The sequence below is a fragment of the Juglans regia genome, chromosome 10 (genome assembly GCF_001411555.2).
Source record: "Juglans regia cultivar Chandler chromosome 10, Walnut 2.0, whole genome shotgun sequence".
Lineage (NCBI taxonomy): Eukaryota > Viridiplantae > Streptophyta > Magnoliopsida > Fagales > Juglandaceae > Juglans > Juglans regia.
Window position 1 is genome coordinate 5,605,235 of NC_049910.1, and position 17,654 is coordinate 5,622,888.

Below are 17,654 nucleotides of genomic sequence, written 5' to 3' on the forward strand. Positions count from 1 at the left end.
GATTGGACAGAGCAGAAGACAGTTCTGTGTCGTTTTAACAGTAATTATCAAAAAAAAAATGAAAATTAAATAAAATATTATTTTTTAATATTAATCTTATTTAAAAATTACTAAATTATTTATTATATTTTATATAAAAATTTAAAAAAATTATAATGATAAAATGAGATAAAATATTTTCACTATCTAAATATAGCCCAAGTTAAATTCAAGACTCAGGATTTTATATTTTTTTCTCTTTAACCCTTTTTTTTAAGGGCCAATATTTTCTGTTAAATATCATCATACTATTGGCCTAATTGTTTCTTTATAAAGGGCCGAATTAATCTACCCAACCTCCGGTTCCCTAACCACACGCCACACTCCTGACGTGGCGAACCCGGTTCGTTGCCAAGTCACGGTTTATCATTCATCCCTCCCGAGCTCCTTCATTCTCCCTCTTCTCCCTCAGACCTCTCACTCGACGCAGTACTCTCGTATTCTCCCTCTCGAACCTCTCACTCGAAGCAGAACTCTCCATCTTCTCCCTCTCCATTATCTTGACTCTTCTCTCTCACCCTGACGCCCTCACCCCCTTCAATCCCAAACCCTAGAAAAATTCAACAACCTCTCACTCGACGCAGTACTCTCCCTCTCGAACCTCTCACTCGAAGCAGAACTGATCTCCCTCTTGTTCCTCTCCATTACCTCAAACTCTTTTCTCTCACCCCTTCTCTCTCACCCTGACGCCTTCACCTCCTTCAATCCCGAATCCTAGAAAAATTCAGCAAAACCTTTGAAGACCCATCTCCCTCACCCCCTTCAGTAGAAGAAATCGTCCTCAAATGTACGTTTTTTTTTTCCAATTTTTTTTAAATCTCTACCTTCCAAACGGCTCTTCAAATAGGCCCTACTAGTCCTAACTTTTCTTCCTAGAGAAGCATAGTCTTTTGAGAGAGAGAGAGAGAGAGAGGGGGGAGCTTTCTCTTACATCGCTCTATCACTACCAAATCTTCAAGTAAGCAATCTATGATTCTCTTCCTTGTCGTTTCTTTTCGATCATTTTCAGTTGCATGTCTAATGGTATTAGCTTGAAATGGGTTGAAATAATGGTAATAACAAACAATGCAGAAAATCTCTTTTTTCGACTCTCAAGTTTTTCATTCTTAACGCTTTAGGCAGTTGCATAACAAGATGTTACCATCTCTAGTTCTAGCTTTCAGGATTTCTTAGCCCCATTTCCTTTTTCATACTTTAACAGATTCTATGTATATGTCCTGCATACTAATGTATCATCCATTTTAATCATTAACAACATCCATATCTTACCTTTGAAAAACATTTCTCTCAATCTATGTGTCAGCAATGCAATATTCGAACTTTTATCAAGACATTTTTATTTTGTTGTATCCACTGCTCTGTTTGTGAGTCCATTAGTTTCCATTCTAAAGCTTTTTTTGTTCACTTTCTTGAACAAATAATCTGTTGATGTTGAAAAAAATTATTGGTAATTGGAATTCTTTGCTATTTATGCATTCAACGCTTTTTGTAATCACATCAAGCTAGTACATATCTTTAGCAGTTTGTTTGGTTAATAGAGATTGGGAAACAGAGTAGGAAAGGAAAGAAATGGAATGGGAGATTTAAATCTGTTGTTTCCTTTTGCTATGTGTTGTTCTTGGAAAATAAGAATCATTAAATTACTAAAAAGAAATTTATTAAAGACTGAAACTTATTCCGACTCTGGTCTGTCTCCTTTTTTGCTCACCCTTTTTCTTGTAAGTGTTTTTAGCAATGTGTTTTGTTTCCAGGGAATAGGAGGAATTTAAAAAAAAATTGAAAACCTAGGAGTTCTGATTTGTCTTTTTTTTTTTTTTCCTTGAAAACTTATGAAATCTCCATGTTAGTTTTAACAACATATGAGAAAATGGAGGAAGAGAATTAAATAAACTTTGTATAGGTTGCTCTATTTTATTACATCTCAAAGGAGAAACCCTGTTAGTTCTAGACAACTATCTTACTGGACTTTAAAAAACTGAGGGGAATGAGTAATGGTTGAAAATTCTCTTGAACGGTATGCATTTATCACTTTTTACCCTGAACTTCCATGACACCAAAATTATATGCTCACCTTTGCCTTCTGAATGTTTCAAAGTCACAGTTCCTTGAGCCATTGTAAGACTTTTTCACTTTATAGAAAATATTACTAATTTGTTGTTGTCATTTTCTCCTCTTATTAATTTGAACCTTGAAATTCTTGAATTGTATGCAGGGAAAAACAAGATTTCAATTCTTCATTTGGGCAGATATACTTCAATCAATACTACCAAAACAATTTTGACAAGAGAGAATGACCTTCAGAAGAGGGAGGATGCTTTATTGTTGCGTGAGTATGAAGCTCAACAAAAAAAAAAAAAAATGAACAAACTAATAGAGAGAGAATAAGCTTCACAAACAAGAGGACGAACTTCGAAGAAGGATAGCAGAGAATAGGAATGCACGTATATTGTTGTGTCTATATTGGATTGTATCTCTTGTAATAGTTTTTGGTCGGTTCTGAATGTAGATGCATCATGTTAGTTTTAAATGTAAATAGACTGATTGGATCCTAATGTGTATGATATATTCTCTAAGAATATAATTATGACAGCTTATTATGGATATTAAGTTCACTTTTCTGCATTGTAGTTGACATTATTTTTGAAGTAAATTTTGGAGTTGGCATGAATTTTGGAGTTGAAATGTGGCATGGAAATGCTAACATTTTTTTTTTTCCTGTATGCTGATCTAAAAGTTATAATCAACTTTTTATGGAATTGGTTTTCATGAGATGTATAGATAATTATTGAGACTGGGGAGTGTACTAGCTATTTGATATCAATGGTATTGATACAATAATAGATTACAGTTGTCGGTACCAAAGATGCATAATCAGTACAACATATTCTCAACTTCATATACAAATTTATTTACAAATTTCTTAACTAGGTTGTATCTATGGAAAGTTTAAAATTCTCAACAGGAAATACAAATTTCTTCACAAAAATCATTCTCCTTTCAACTTCTAGTGTCATTTTCATGTTGAACATTCCTTTCAACTTCTAATGCATAACAATCTGGGTAATGACCAGTGGCACAATCTGGCTCACTTTGTAGGCTCTACCATAACCTCCAAAATAAAGCCAAAACTTAGACACATTCTAGAGAGTTGATCAGGATCAAAAAAGCACCCATTCGCTTCTGCAAGATGATAAAGAAGATGGTAATTGCAAACAGAAACACGTACAAATTCCTACACATATATAATAATCTTTCACAAATATTAAATAATGACCCTTTGACTGACTCTTTACTAACATGTCTAGATTTTCCCATCAGCATGTTAAAAACAAACAATTCTTATGACTAGATAAATGTTAAATTGTCTCCACGTATCAAAGTAATATTCAACCCGAAACATCTACTCTCTTTCAATATCAGACAACACCATATTTGACAAGAAAATAACACAAATGGGCCATTGAGGAAGCATTTGGCACTGTTTCTACTGCACAATTTAGTTGGTAGTTTATCTACTTAAAATCAACACCATATTTGACATCTTGCAGACACATTGGCCTTTTGTCAATAGTGCTTAAGACATATCTTTTTTTGTCTGTTCTATATATCAAAGTAGAAAATGAAATAAGAGAAAAAGTGCTAAGTTTTAAAAGAAAAAAAAAATTGAAAGAACTTAACAGAGTATCTGTTTAAAGGAGCCCAATTTTCTGGAAAGTGCACAATTATACCAAAACATAAAAGAAAAAGGAGAAGCGTTTGTTTATAACCTTTAAGGCTTGGGGTCTAATACAATAAGAGGAAAAGCGATGAGTTTTTAAGTTCTATAGTGATTGTTTACTAAAAACAAAGCTTATATATGATGTCAAAGCAGTAAGAAAAAGAACCTGCTAACCACACAGACAAAAAAGAGTGCTGAAGATTCGCAAGAAAAAAAGAAGCAAATACTACAATAAATAAATATAATAGGCCCCCTTAAGGGAACAAAGCACAAATCTAAAGTGAGATGATCCCTTTTTGTATTGTGATTTGATTTTTCTGGGGGCCAAATTATTTGGTGCTGCATTCTCTCCATTACTGGAAGGACATGTTCTTGATTTACATAAGGGAGTTCTCTCTTCTCTCCATGATGCATTGGATTCAAGTTTGATAGTGATGGTCATGATCACAAATTATTGTATGCCCAATAAAAGAAAGAAATGGGTACAAAAAGGTAAAAGAATCATCATTGAAGATTAAGCTTCATATTTCATCAGGACAATGAAATTTTTTGGGTTTAGGATTCTGATGAAATTAGAATTAATCTTAGTTGAACAATCAATAATCATGAGAATGAAGTACTTTAGTTGTAATTAATATGCAAGTAATTCACAACTTGCCATTTGCAAAAGCTGCTTCCATCATTTCTAAGATATTTGCCATTTGCAAAAGCAAGATGCTCTCCATTCCCAAGAGAGCAACCTCCAATTTGGAGAATGAAGATGATACAAAGGGCCCAAGAAATGGATCTGCAATTGGTTTGGTGAGAATAACACCATTTTTTCTACCCTGATTTATTATTGCTTTGGTTTGTGTACCTTTAAAGAATTATTTCTTTGATGATGTGATTTTAAGTCATCTTGTCTTACATACTCGCCTATAGTTTTTCTGATTTATAAACTAGTTTTTCATTTATGAATATAGGAAAGAGTTGCAATGTCACCATACCTCTAAATAGTTATGAAAACAGTAGGGTCAAGCCACTTCTAGATCTTTTTGCTATCTTGGATGTATGGTTCTGTTTAGTTCTTCAAGAATTTGAGACCATGCTTATGAACCTTAAACCATGTTGTATATCAAGCCTGTGAAACTCTTTTTGGTATATTTCCTCTATGTTTTCCCCTTCCAACCAGTCCCAGCCAATAAATCTCGCTCATTGCAGATGTTATCAACAACCAAAAAAATCAATGGCATACATACAACATCAACAACCCAAAAACCCCACAAAACACAAATCAAACAAACATCAAATCGCAGATCCATAAACACACAATATGAGTAATACTAGAAATTGAGAGATGAAACGAAAATAGAAAAATAAAAACCCTTTTCTTTAATTTCTTACCCTTATAAGACGACATACGGTGGGTCTCGGTAGCTACAATACCAACGAAGGACTGAAGCCATGTAGCAATGGTGAAGCTGGAAAAGCCGTATGGAAATGGTGAACCTGTAGCGGAAAATATCCAAATGTTCCTTGACGACACAAAACTCCCTACTCACGAATTTGTTTTCTACAAAAAGAATCCAAAAGGCCAAAACACAGTGACATCTCCGTCTCTCACCATTTTTCTTTACAAAAGAACATGAATGGCTAACCTCTCTTTGAATCCACGTTTAAATCTGCACGTCCCAATCCAACGGGAGCTGGCTAATTTTTCTCCCACTGATTTGCTTTCGTTCGTAGTTGTAAGATCCTGGGTTTTTCGAGTTTTGCTTTCGTTAGTAGTATTTTCTCTCTTTTCTAAAGAAGCGAAGAAGAACGCCGAGGGGGAGGGGGGGTTTGGAATTCAAGTGAATGTTCTAGACCAAATAAACAATATCCCACATGTTTTTTTTTTTTTAAATGCCACATAGGCTGGAGTGCGGAAGTTGCGTGAATAGTGAGTGGTTGTGTAGTAGTTCTCAAATATCATCATACTATTGGCCTAATTGTTTCTTTATAAAGTGCAAAAAAACGACTAGAATGTTGGTCAAATTGACCGAAGAATTTGCAAATTGAGACGTGTGCGGCCAATTATACTAGTCTTCTTATGCAACTCTGGCTATGCGCAAACTGAGAGTGGTTTCAGCGAACGCAACAACAGAGTGAAAAAAAAAAAAAAAATCAATACAGAAGAATGTAAGACCATTTCAAAGGTTCTATGAATGTTTTGCCATCCGAAAGAGAAATTTCGTTACAACAGATATTGGAACATCGGTGAAGATTATGCCATTGAGACAGAGATGGGGAGAAAAATTAAACGTCAAGGAAAACATCTATCACTTAAAAGTTAACCAGCCCAAGATTTTGGATTCTACAAAATTCCTTGTTTGAAAATTTGCAAATGTTAAGTTTTAACCACCTTCGGGTAAGTTCAGAAAAACATTGGGTATAATAAAAAAATCCATCACCGGAACAACTTCCTCCATAACAAACTCCGCCTGGAAGCAATGTCTTCAGGAGATGTATGAAAGGTCCAAGCAACAAGCAAGTAGCACTCGGAAAGAAAACCTTTAAACATCCCTCTACTTATGGCTCAAAACAAAATCCTCATTGATCTGCATGAACAAAAATTTCATTAATAGTCGTACGAAGAAGGCTAGCAGCTCATCACCAAAGTTTTACTGCACTTACATTTTTGGCAAGCTCTTTGGCTTTCTCGTCATCAAAACCAAGAGAGGCCATGATCTTGTGACCTGCTGAATCTTTTTCGGACCAAATTCCAAGGAGCAGATATGAAGTTGTTATCTCGCCATCTTCTCCTGCATTCACCGTTAAAGAAAGAAACACAATTGTCACGGGCAGCAAGATACAGATCTCAAGGTGTGCTCCATAGTACAGAGGTTTGGTGTTTGATATAGTATGTGTGCATTACAACTGTAACTTCTATGCCACGCAGGATAGATTAAACGAGCCATTTATATGCCTCATAATGTGAACATATAAAGACCTGTTATTTAAAAACTCTCGACATATGTGACTAAGTATATGGCCCCAGATGGAGTGGGTTGGCAAAAAGGATTCTTGCAATCAAGCACTTTCGAAGAAAATTAAAGCGTGCCACAAAAATGCAGTGTTAATGAGTCAGTAAAACAAGGTTTAATGGGCCACTGCAATTAGGAAAGGTGTAGTGGCTATTGTGCAGTATACGGTCCTAAAAGGAGTGGTTTGGCTAAAGGATTCTTGCAACAAACCCTATGTACAAGTATGCTTTTTTTCTTCGTCCTTTTTATAGGTAACTTTGTTGTTGTTGGGATGGATAGTTTGGATATTTGAACAAAAAAATAATTGGCCTGAATATCACATATGACAATATTTTCTGCAATTACTTGACTATAAACTCTTAGGTTTTATAATCCCTCAACCTTACCAATGGCCCTTGGGCAGTAGTCCCTCAAAGAATTAATCCCTTAACCTTACCTGGTTACAGCTTAGTTGATATAGAAAATTGATGATTCCAACAAAATTAGATGGCAAGCAATAGTCTTGGTAAAACACGAATTAAGTCCATAATGTACACCTTGACTCTCTACTGTGATCATAGCAAGCTTGATTAAAGAACACCAAAAAATGAATGACATTTTTGACAATTCTTGAAATATGTAAACTATACTTGAAATAAAATCTTGAAATAAGCAAGCCATCATCGAACATTATCTGTTCTAAAAGAAAAAAGATCGTAAAAAATTGTAAGATATGTTCAAACTCATATTATCAGAAAAATTTAATACTATATGATCATGATATCCAGTCTATCCCAGCAATAAAAGAGAATCCCAGGACTACCTGACTTCAATTTCTCATCAACAGCCCAATCAAGGGCTCTCTGAGCTGGTTCAGTCAGTGGAGGATGCTCAGGGCTGAAATAGTACATATCAGATTTTCCTAGTAACTTTACTGTTTCTTCTCGCACCTTAAAAAGTGTAATTCCATTAGCCCTCAAAAACTTTGCAGCTATACTTGTTCCTGTGAGAAGATTATAAAAAAATTAGAAAACAAGAGCCAGGTAACGATCATCAAAGAACATTTCTAGTTCAGTAAAGCATACGCTAGCCAATGATAGAGGCACCAGGAAAGTTTATAAATGAAAGTAATCCCTGGATTTTAATTCAAGCTCAACCTCTAGCTTCAGCCCCTTTGACTATGTAGTTAGTACAGAGCTAAAATCAGAACTCTCCACAGCCACTAGCCAACCTCGGTCAACCTTTTCAATGCTAAACTCAGACCCAGCTAAGTGTTCTTCGAGTTAAACAAATCAAACTTGAGTATGGCACTCCTGAAACTACTCATTTATCTTTCATGAATGCAGATTATAAAACTAAGTTTTCCCTCAACTATGGCTACAATTCGACATTTAGCGAAGAAACTCATCCTCTGACCTCAATCCCGAAGCCAGCTAGTATCATAGCTTGAAAGCAAAATAAAAACTGAAAACAACCTTAAGAATAGGCCAAAATCACTAACCCTCGACCAAAATCCCCATTAGAAGCGCTTCCGTCCCAGTACTCGGATACTTGAGCTTTCTTGCCTCCAGTTTCCCCATAGCAAACGACTTTATAGCCCTCGCAGACCATCTAATCATTGGCCGAAGCCCAAACCGTTAAATCACAAACTACAGACACGCACGCAAATACAAATTTGAAGCTCACTCACTTTGGCGTTTTATCAGAAGACGCCCTTTCTGGTTTCCTGGAAAAAAACAGGCAAACAAATCAGTTCCACGTATCACTCCCACAAGGTCTATATGCAATACATCTAAACATACATAAATTTATATACATATTCAGGGCATTCGAACATACAGAGTAGGGAGACTAAGGAGCACCGTGGCGATGGCCGGGCGATGCTTCGAAACGAAACGTTGCGAACTCGAGGACCGAATCGAGAGCTTCCTTCCAGTGAAAGGGGTCGTTAAATTCTCATGTTTGGGACGCCAGAGAAGGGTGGAAGAAGAAGAAGAAGAAGAAGAATCGGTATCGGGAGCATTTCTGTGGCAGGATTGCGAGTTGCAGTATGAGATTATTGGGAGCCCTGAGAGCGTGTGGGAAGCCATTCTGCTTGCCACCCGATGCCAAAACCCTAGCGGATTGGAAGGCCGTTTGTTTCAGAGGAGATTGGGATTTGATTATCAATTATCCTTTGACTATTGGGATTGTTTTATTTGTTTGGAAAATGCTGCGCATCTCCTCAGGCCTGGTTTCTACTCTCGAGCTGATATGAAATTTTAATAAAAATATTATAAAATTAAAATATTATTTTTTAATATTATTTTATTTTAATATCTAAAAAAATTAAATTATTTATTATATTTATTTGAAAGTTTAGAAAAATTATAATAATCAGATGTTATTATATTAATTGAAATGATTTTTGAAAACAAATGAGGCTTTACTGTTCAAGTATATTAATTTTTTTGATTTAATGATCGTAGAAGTGACTATTAATAAAATTGTATAACCTTTTAATTTTTTTTAATGGTTAAAAATGTTTAAAAAATGAAAAAAAAAATATTTTCACTAGCATACACCCAAAGATTACACGCCTAGCTAGGGGTGTAAATTTAAATCGGAAAGTCGGTCCTGACCGGACTGCTTGGATTGGTTTTGAACCGGTCCGATCTGGGACCGATTCTTGTAATGTGCAAACCGGCCGGAACCGATCCCAAAGCATGTTGGCAACAAGCCATGCAATAAGAAATCAAAACTCTTCAAGACAAGTCACACTTCACTTGAGATCTCGTGACTTGTCCCTCTGGTGTCAAACATATTGGTTGTAAATGGGTGTACACAATCAAGTTTTGGTCAGATAGCTCACTGGACAGATATAAGGTCCATCTTATGGCTCTTGGGAACCGTCAGGAGTATGGTATTGATTATAAAGAGACATTTGCACATGTTGCCAAAATGACTACTGTACGGATTATCTTGGCACTTGTTGCGTCACAGGGGTGGTTTCTCCTGTAGATGGACGTGAATAATGTTTTTTCTACATGTCTCCACCTCCCAGCATGTTTGCTACACCTTCCTCAAAGGTTTGTCGGCTATGCCGATCCTTGTATGGACTGAAACAGGCTTCGCGTGCATAGTTTGATAAATTTCGCTCTACTCTGCTTACTTCTCACTTTACCCAAAGTCAGTTTAATTCAGCTCTATTTTTTCGCAAGACTTCTGTAGAAATTATATTGCTTATAGTATATGTTGACGACATTGTGATTACTAGCTTTGATACTGAGTTAATTAAGCAATTACAACAACATCTCAATACTTATTTTCACATGAAATATCTCGGTCTCCAGTAATACTTTCTTGGCCTTGAGATGCAGATTACTTCGACTGGTACATTGTTACACCAGATCAAATACACGCAAGAAGTGATTTCATTAGCTGGTCTCCAATCGGGTAATTATGTTCTTACTTCCTTAAAGGTAAATCTTAAGCTTCGTCAAGAGGAATACGAGTTTCTATCAGATCCATCATTGTATCGGCAACTCGTTGGGAGTCTGAACTACTTGACAATTACTCGTCCTGACATTTATTTTGTTATGCAGCAGATCAGTCAATTTATGTAGGCCCCTTGACATATTCACTTAGCTGCTATCTCCCGCATTATTCGATATCTGAATGTCACCTTTATACACGGGTTGTTCTTTCCTAAGGAATCTTTCTTATAGTTGGTGGGGTATAGTGACGCTAATTGGGCCGGATGTGTAGATACTCGTCACTCTGTTACTGGTTTGTGCATGTTTTTAGGTAATACACTCATTTCTTGGAAGAGTTAGAAACAAGACAGAGTTTTCAAGTTCTCCACTGAGTCTGAATATTGTTATGTCTTCTGCATGCTCTGAGATTATATGGCTTCGTGGGTTATTGAGTGAACTTGATTTTCCTTAGCTTCATTCCACTCATCTTCATGCTGATAATACCAGTGCTATTCAGATCGTCGCTAATTTTGTCTTCCATAAACATAGGAAACATATTGAAGTCGATTGTCATGCCATATGTGAATCCTTTAAGAGAGAGATCGAACTTAGGAAAAGAGAGTTGATCTAGATTTGGATTTGTTTTGATATAATCGCTCCTACCGTAATTATGCTAGGCTATATATGTTTCACCCTGTCATTGAAAGGTGTAAATCTGGTTTGGAGGGCCTCTCTTTATAAAAACACAGAGGTAAGCACCCTTCTTGCTGAATGATGCCCCTCCCTAAGAGAAGGTGAAGGCCTTCGCATCTCGAGAAAGCGGATGAGTTTGTCGTGATCTTTTCTTTATTATAACAATTAATTAAATTATAGCTAGATTATGTTTACAAATCTTAAAGTTTATTTAGAAAAATATAAGAATTTGAATTTTATTGTCACAAGATTTTCATTATTGAAATTGGACCAAATATTAATGGAAAGAAGTTAAAGAACGTCGACATAAAAACTCTTAGAATAGAGAGTAAAAAAAATACACACGTGAGGCAAATTTAATGTTTTCTTTATAAATGATTAAAGATGAGAATTACTAAATATAAGCCGCGCATACTCCACGCGAATTTTAAAAAAGTAATAACGAAACCTATTTAGGCTTCCTTAGCATTCGTAACCCATCTCAATTCATCTTATTTCATTGTTATAATTTTTTTAAATTTGTACATAAAATATAATAAATAATTCAACTTTTTTAAATTTCAAAATAACTTTTCTAAATTTTCACAAAAAATATAATAAATAATTTAACTTTTATTTTACTATTTACAAATCATCTCAACCTATCTCAATTCATCTCTAAATCTAAATCACTTCTTAAAAAATCATATTTTTTCATAATTTTTTTTATAAGGATTGTATAGCGTCCTGAATTTGTATATATTATTTTTTTAAATTTTATTTTTTTTAGTCTTATGTGATTTTGATTGTAACACGTAATTGGATAGCATGGCAAAACAATCAAATTATATCGCAAAAAGTTAACTTGGCTACCATATTGCACAAAACTTGGAACCATTTCGTCCTCTCTCTCTCTCATATCTTCTCTTACTTTCCACAATCGCCCTCTCTATCTCATCTCAAACCTGTAACTCTCTCCCCCCTCAAGCTCGAAACCATTTCGTCGTCGCGAAGCCTCTGGTAAGCCTATTTCGTCGCCTTTCTCTCATCTCAAATCGTGCCCGCAACATTCAAAATAAGTATGTTGTAAGTCTTTTGGATTGACTCTTCTTTCTTTCTATCTTTCATTCATTCTTTCTTATTTTTTTTCTGGTTTCTTTTCATCTTTGATAAATGCAAACAAAAAAATTTTTCGACAATAATGTGCCATGTATATAACTCCTTTTGTTTTATCATTAGAAAGGTCAAGAGAGATCTCATGTCGAATGAGATGCTAAAACTCGGTCAACAACTAGAGTATTTGCAAGGTGAGATTTATGCCTGTTTGGGAGGATATTCTTCTATGGAAGAATGGGTATTTCATAACTTATATATCTCTTTGTCGGTCATTATTACAACAAACTGAACATTTTTTACAAATAAATTCTTGAAGATAAGTTTAGTCATTGATGGAAGTTACTTGATAAAACTAATCATGCAGATTGTTAAGAAAAAGGGTCTCAATTCCAGCTTGAAGAGAGACAGAGAGAGAGAGAGGGGGAAGAAAGAGAGAGAGCGGGGCACAAAGGACTTGGGTTTCGACCTGCAGGAGAGAGAGAGAGGGAGAGAGAGAGACCAGACTAGGAAAATAGAGTTGATCTATATTTATTTTGATATAATCGCTCTGTAATTATGCTAGGCTACATACGTGTCACCCTCTCATTGGAAGTTGTAAATCTTATTTATGCACCGCGTCTGGTTTGTAGGGCCTCTCTTTATAAAAACACGGAGCGAGCGCCCTCTTTGCTGAATGTTGCCCCTTCCTTGGAGGAGGTGAAGGCCCTCTCGCATCTTGACAAAAATGGATGAGTTTATCGTGATCTTTTCTTTATTTTAAAAATTAATTAAATTATAGGTAGATTATGTTGACAAATCTTAAAGTTTATTTAGAAAAATATAAGAATTTGACTTTTTTATCACAAGATTTTCATTTTTGAAATTGGACCAAACATTGATGGAAAGAATGTCACATATAAAGGGCAAAAAGAAAAAAAAAAAACGCACATAAGGCTAATTTAATGGGTTTTTATTTTTTTTTATTTTTATAAATGATAAAAAGATGAGTATTGCTAAATATAGGCTACACATACTCCGAAAGAATCTTTAAAACAAAGAAGTAAAACCTACTTAGAAAAATAACTCTTGGCTACCATATTGCACAAAACTTAAATATGGAAGTTAATTTCCAACCAAAGATTTGATTCATGAAACTTATGAATAAGATTTGTCAATCATGCGTTTCTCCATAGTCTATCACACAATTGGATGACAATTTCTTATAACTTGTCACTCTTAAAAAGAGATATATATCACTCGGACTATATAGCATAAATATCTTAGATAATACAAATTCCAATATCAAATATTGTGGATTAACATATATTTATCTCTTCTAACTGCCCAAAATAGGGGTGGGCAGCAGGATCTCACCCCCGCTATCCTGCCCTTCATAGAGAGGGCCTAGCAAAGGCGAGGGGCGGGATGACCCCCTACTCTGGATCTCACACGTATTCAGAAGAAAAGAGTTTTGTCGGCTCTTCCTTTCTTTTACTGTTTCAGTTTTTCTTTCTTTTCTATAGTGGATCGAGCATATTTGTTAGAAGTCATATGTCCAAGCAGTCGGTTAAAATAGAATATAACCAAAACTATAGTGCTTTATACACGGGACAAGATAGTAACTGTAGAATGGCTTTCACAAACACTGCCGTAATGTCAACAATGAGATCAAAATATACATACTGTAATTTACTCCGTGAAATGCCTTGCAACCTTTCCAAACCAGATGGTCGTATATAACTCTTACAGAAGGAAAACATCTAGGTTGCACTTTCACTTTGAATTAGATGGGCGGATGCTTTTAAAAAGTTCCCTAAAATTTGAACAATTTTTTGTGAACCTTCAATACTAATCGACATGTCAATGAGATTCTGGTGGTAGTTCTATGGATGGTCCGAGGATTGAGTTCTGATTATTTCAACACCTCCCTCGGCGCCTAATTGTGGCTGATCTTCTATAGAATGTTTCAGAGCTTCAAATTCATTTACAGCCTGAAAGCAGAATGCTAGGACACAATCCAAAATGGACATGTCAGTTCATTCAGAAATAAGTTCAAGTTGAATCATAAATTGCATTTGAAAGCAAAATGTTACGTCTGTCTCATGCCATTTCTAATTTGACCGAGTCAAATCCACCCGTATCATAATCTTACCCCAGTATATTGTTGTACTTCACTATCTTTTATTCCGTGCAAGTAATCTGGAACCATTAGCACAATATTTTCAAAGTTTTAGTAATTAGGAAAAGCCCCTAAATAGACACAGGCAAAAGGCAACCAAAAACACTCACCTGAATATGACTCATCCTTGAATATCAGTAAACTGCGAGGCATCAATAGGACAGAAACTATGACGGAAGGACTACAAATTATTATAATTGAACCAAGGATGAAAATAAATTTTGAATGAATACTATAAATGAACTAATAGGGATTCTGTGCCAACCGTAATGCCTTGGTTAGGAAGGTATTCATTGATAAGCGCATGATTAATCGCTGAGGGGAACAGCCCTGATTCTTCATATATCTTTTCTGTAACCTTCGTTAGCCAGGGCGGCACTGCAAGAAAGAGTGAGAGAGAGGGTCATTTTTGCATCTCACTACCTTTATCAGTGATGAGCTTCAATAGTTTTCAACAGACGAAAAGCCAATATTAAGAAGAGTGATATGTGCATCATGTTTCAGTCCTCGCTATAACAATTTATCAAGCTTCTGCTTCTAATTATGCTTCTAGTTTTTTTTTCCTCTCTTTCTTTTCTGCATTCCATGGTATGTTTCTTAGAACAAAGAAAGCCATACACAAATCCACATATCATTTCCTTCATGTAAATTCTACTTTTTCCTAATCTGGTAAATCATGATTCATAAACCTCAGCACATAGTTTCCTTTCATGTGCCCAAGCTTTTATCATTTCTACAAACAAATCTAATAGGCGATAATTTCTTCTTGCCTCAATTGTATGTACTCACCTCAAAATGTGCAAATTATTCGATATTTTCCAAAACAACAGCAGGATTCCCACTCTTCTGTTCCATAAATTACCAACATAATCTTTTACATTTTCCCGAGTTAGTCGTGTAACAATTGGTTAACTAAACTTGGACCAATCAAGCAAAAATAACTACTTAATATAATTCACTACTTTCTAACAAAGTGGCCAGAGAAACATCATATACTTCAAACCAGGAGAAGGAATTTTACAATTACTTTAAACGCACAGGCCAAATGGAATATTTCAGGTTGTTTTGATGTCCCTAGAGGGTTGGAAAAGCAAGTTTGAAAGACGCACATTTGCATTGACACTTCTTAAGCATAAAACACAGATATTCCAAGTGCTACTAGTTATACTTGATGAACAGAACTCAAATCCTATGGAATGTCCAAACAACCCTGCGCATGCCTGAAGCCTCTGTAATGTGCACCATGCACTACAGTTTTTCACACCACACTCGAATTTCAGACAGAAAATATAATTGTCTGATGCAATACAGGCTAAGAAAACGCAATAAATCATAGTATTTTCCAACTTACGTTCTTGTGGCAGAAGACCCTTTTCATGGACAACACCACCTGGCACTGAGCATAGACCAGATAACAAACCTCAATCAATAAGAAAGAAATAAATAAGACGATTTTAATGTATGAAATGCCAACATACCCCAGTTTTGCAGCCTCCTATTCTTCAAAGACTTCCACTTTGACATAGAGGCGCCATAAACCTATGAAGCATTAGGTGAAGCAAGATGCAATAGTGAACTAACAAACCGAAACTAAGCGTTGGGAATGTAGAACATGGCAAATGTAAGATAAAGATGGGATTTTTACATTACTTAGGAGCATGGTTTGCTCCATTACTTAGGAGCATGGTTTGTCTCCATTACTTAGGAGCATGGTTTGTTCCGCCTCGGTGATGAAGTCCGGAATGTACATTATACGCTGGGCAGAGACCCAACTTTAAAGTTTTTCAGAGTCTCTTTTGCGTCCATTGCTCAGTGATTACCCACGTCCCAAATTTTACTGATGTGCAAAGAAACAAAACGAAAGATTAAAAAATCTATTGTGAAAGTTTTTTCTTTTTTCCTTTTAAGAAAAAATGGAGCAAGATCAAGTAAAAGCTGATGAAATATTGAAGGATGCATATCCTCGAAGAATCATGGACAGAAAATACAATGCTAATCAAGTGAGCTAAATCTTACATGGTCGAATGCTAAATCTTATAAAATTCAAGGGTTGGTGTTTCGCTTTCAATATGTAAAACTCCAATATGCAGAAAAGACCCAAATGATTTCAGTAGTAAAGATAATTGCTTTGTCTATGCAGTTCAATGCAGGGAGGCAAACTCAACGCATAAACAAAATCATGGCAAACCCAGCTCTTTTACATTGATACACAATTCTAGAGGGATTGAGGGCTTCGCGTCGAATGACTTAGGGACTGAGGGTGCTTGGGGACTGATTTGCTCGTAAGACCTGACGTGTGGTGGGGAGGGCTCTGATCGGTGGTTTGTTGCTTGGCTTGATTGCGCTGAGATCGAAGACGACGGAGGAGGTGCGAAATGAGAAGACTCTCGAACAAGAATTAGGGATGAGAGGAGAGAAGATTTCATCTACGTGTGAGGGCTGGAGCCTGCGAGCATGCGTGTAACTGAAACCGGTCCAGTGCATTTAGTGAATCCGGTCCACACGTTAGGTGTGTTGCGGCTGCCGCTAACAGTAGGCTGATGTAAAGATTTTTCCGCCCAGTCAAAAACAGCATTGTGATTTTCCTCAAGGATCGTGTAGTATTTAGTTAATTCTTTTTATAACTAATCTTGTTAAAAGCACAGAGGGGCACAACCCCAAGTACACAAGAGTAGAAAACAACCAACGAGAGCGAATATGTTTAGTAGTTAGTTAATTCTTCTTCACTGTATTTATACTGGATGAGTGGATGTGCAGTTTTGTCACCTTATTACAAGTGAATCTTTTATGTTGCTATATCCGTGTGAATCTTTTCCTAGGCTGAGTCCAATATCAAAAGAAAACAAAAATTTAGACTTGAAATCATTGCTACTGCTACTCAAACTGAAAAGAGAAGAAGAAACAAAAGGAAAACGAACAATCAAGAACCAAAAAAAACAGAGAGAGATGTTGTGTGGGTTGATTGCGTGTTGTGTATGGTTCCTGATAAATGTACAGGAGAAAGCGAGATTGTTCATGAATCTAAATCAGGTGCAATTTCAAATCTAAATCAAGTGCTATTTCGAATCTAAAACAATTTCGAAATCTCCCATTAGGGTTAGGGTTTCCAGAAATTCGAAATCAAACCCATACCGATTCGGTGATTTTGGGAACATCGAAATCTTGGGCTGAAAAAACACTACCAATGGGAGATTCGGTTTAGGGCATGCAAACAAGAAGATGAGAACAACCTGTACCTCCCTTCGTGTTTCGTCTTCTTGCACGTCGGTGGGGCAGCTTGTATGAGCAGAAGAAGTTGACCACCCATCATACCTCCCCGCGAGAATCGTCTTCGAGCTGGCTTGGGACGCTTGCTTGGGACGCTTGCTGTGTTCCATGCGAGGAGTTCTGTGGGGTGGGTTTCAAGTTTCAGAAACCAGAAATCAAAAGGGAGCAAACGCACCGTTTCACTGATGCATACGTGGAATCCCGGGTACGCGGGGGTTCCCCACTCCGGGTGAAAGTAGACTTTT

At 36.1% G+C, this 17,654-nt stretch overlaps 1 protein-coding gene, 2 long non-coding RNA genes and 1 pseudogene across 3 annotated transcripts; 2 read left to right on the top strand and 2 right to left on the bottom strand.

The window, feature by feature from the left end:
- Positions 1-431: 431 nt before the first annotated feature.
- Positions 432-2,707, top strand: LOC108979153. Its single transcript, XR_001994166.2, has 2 exons — positions 432-997; positions 2,252-2,707. It is a non-coding gene; the product is annotated as an uncharacterized LOC108979153 (long non-coding RNA).
- A 3,211-nt stretch (positions 2,708-5,918) lies between these two features.
- LOC108979160 (ATP-dependent Clp protease ATP-binding subunit CLPT1, chloroplastic) lies at positions 5,919-8,968 on the bottom strand. Its single transcript, XM_018949762.2, has 6 exons — positions 8,581-8,968; positions 8,432-8,467; positions 8,243-8,352; positions 7,565-7,744; positions 6,413-6,540; positions 5,919-6,336 (listed from the first exon to the last, which is right to left on the bottom strand). Exons 1-6 carry the CDS (start codon positions 8,829-8,831, stop codon positions 6,304-6,306), a joined length of 738 nt encoding a protein of 245 aa, XP_018805307.1. The 5' UTR covers positions 8,832-8,968; the 3' UTR covers positions 5,919-6,303.
- Positions 8,969-11,754: 2,786 nt separating this feature from the next.
- On the top strand, positions 11,755-12,756 carry LOC108979155. Its single transcript, XR_001994167.2, has 3 exons — positions 11,755-11,954; positions 12,108-12,175; positions 12,349-12,756. It is a non-coding gene; the product is annotated as an uncharacterized LOC108979155 (long non-coding RNA).
- Positions 12,757-13,577: 821 nt separating this feature from the next.
- On the bottom strand, positions 13,578-17,526 carry LOC108979152 (annotated as a pseudogene).
- Positions 17,527-17,654: the final 128 nt, after the last annotated feature.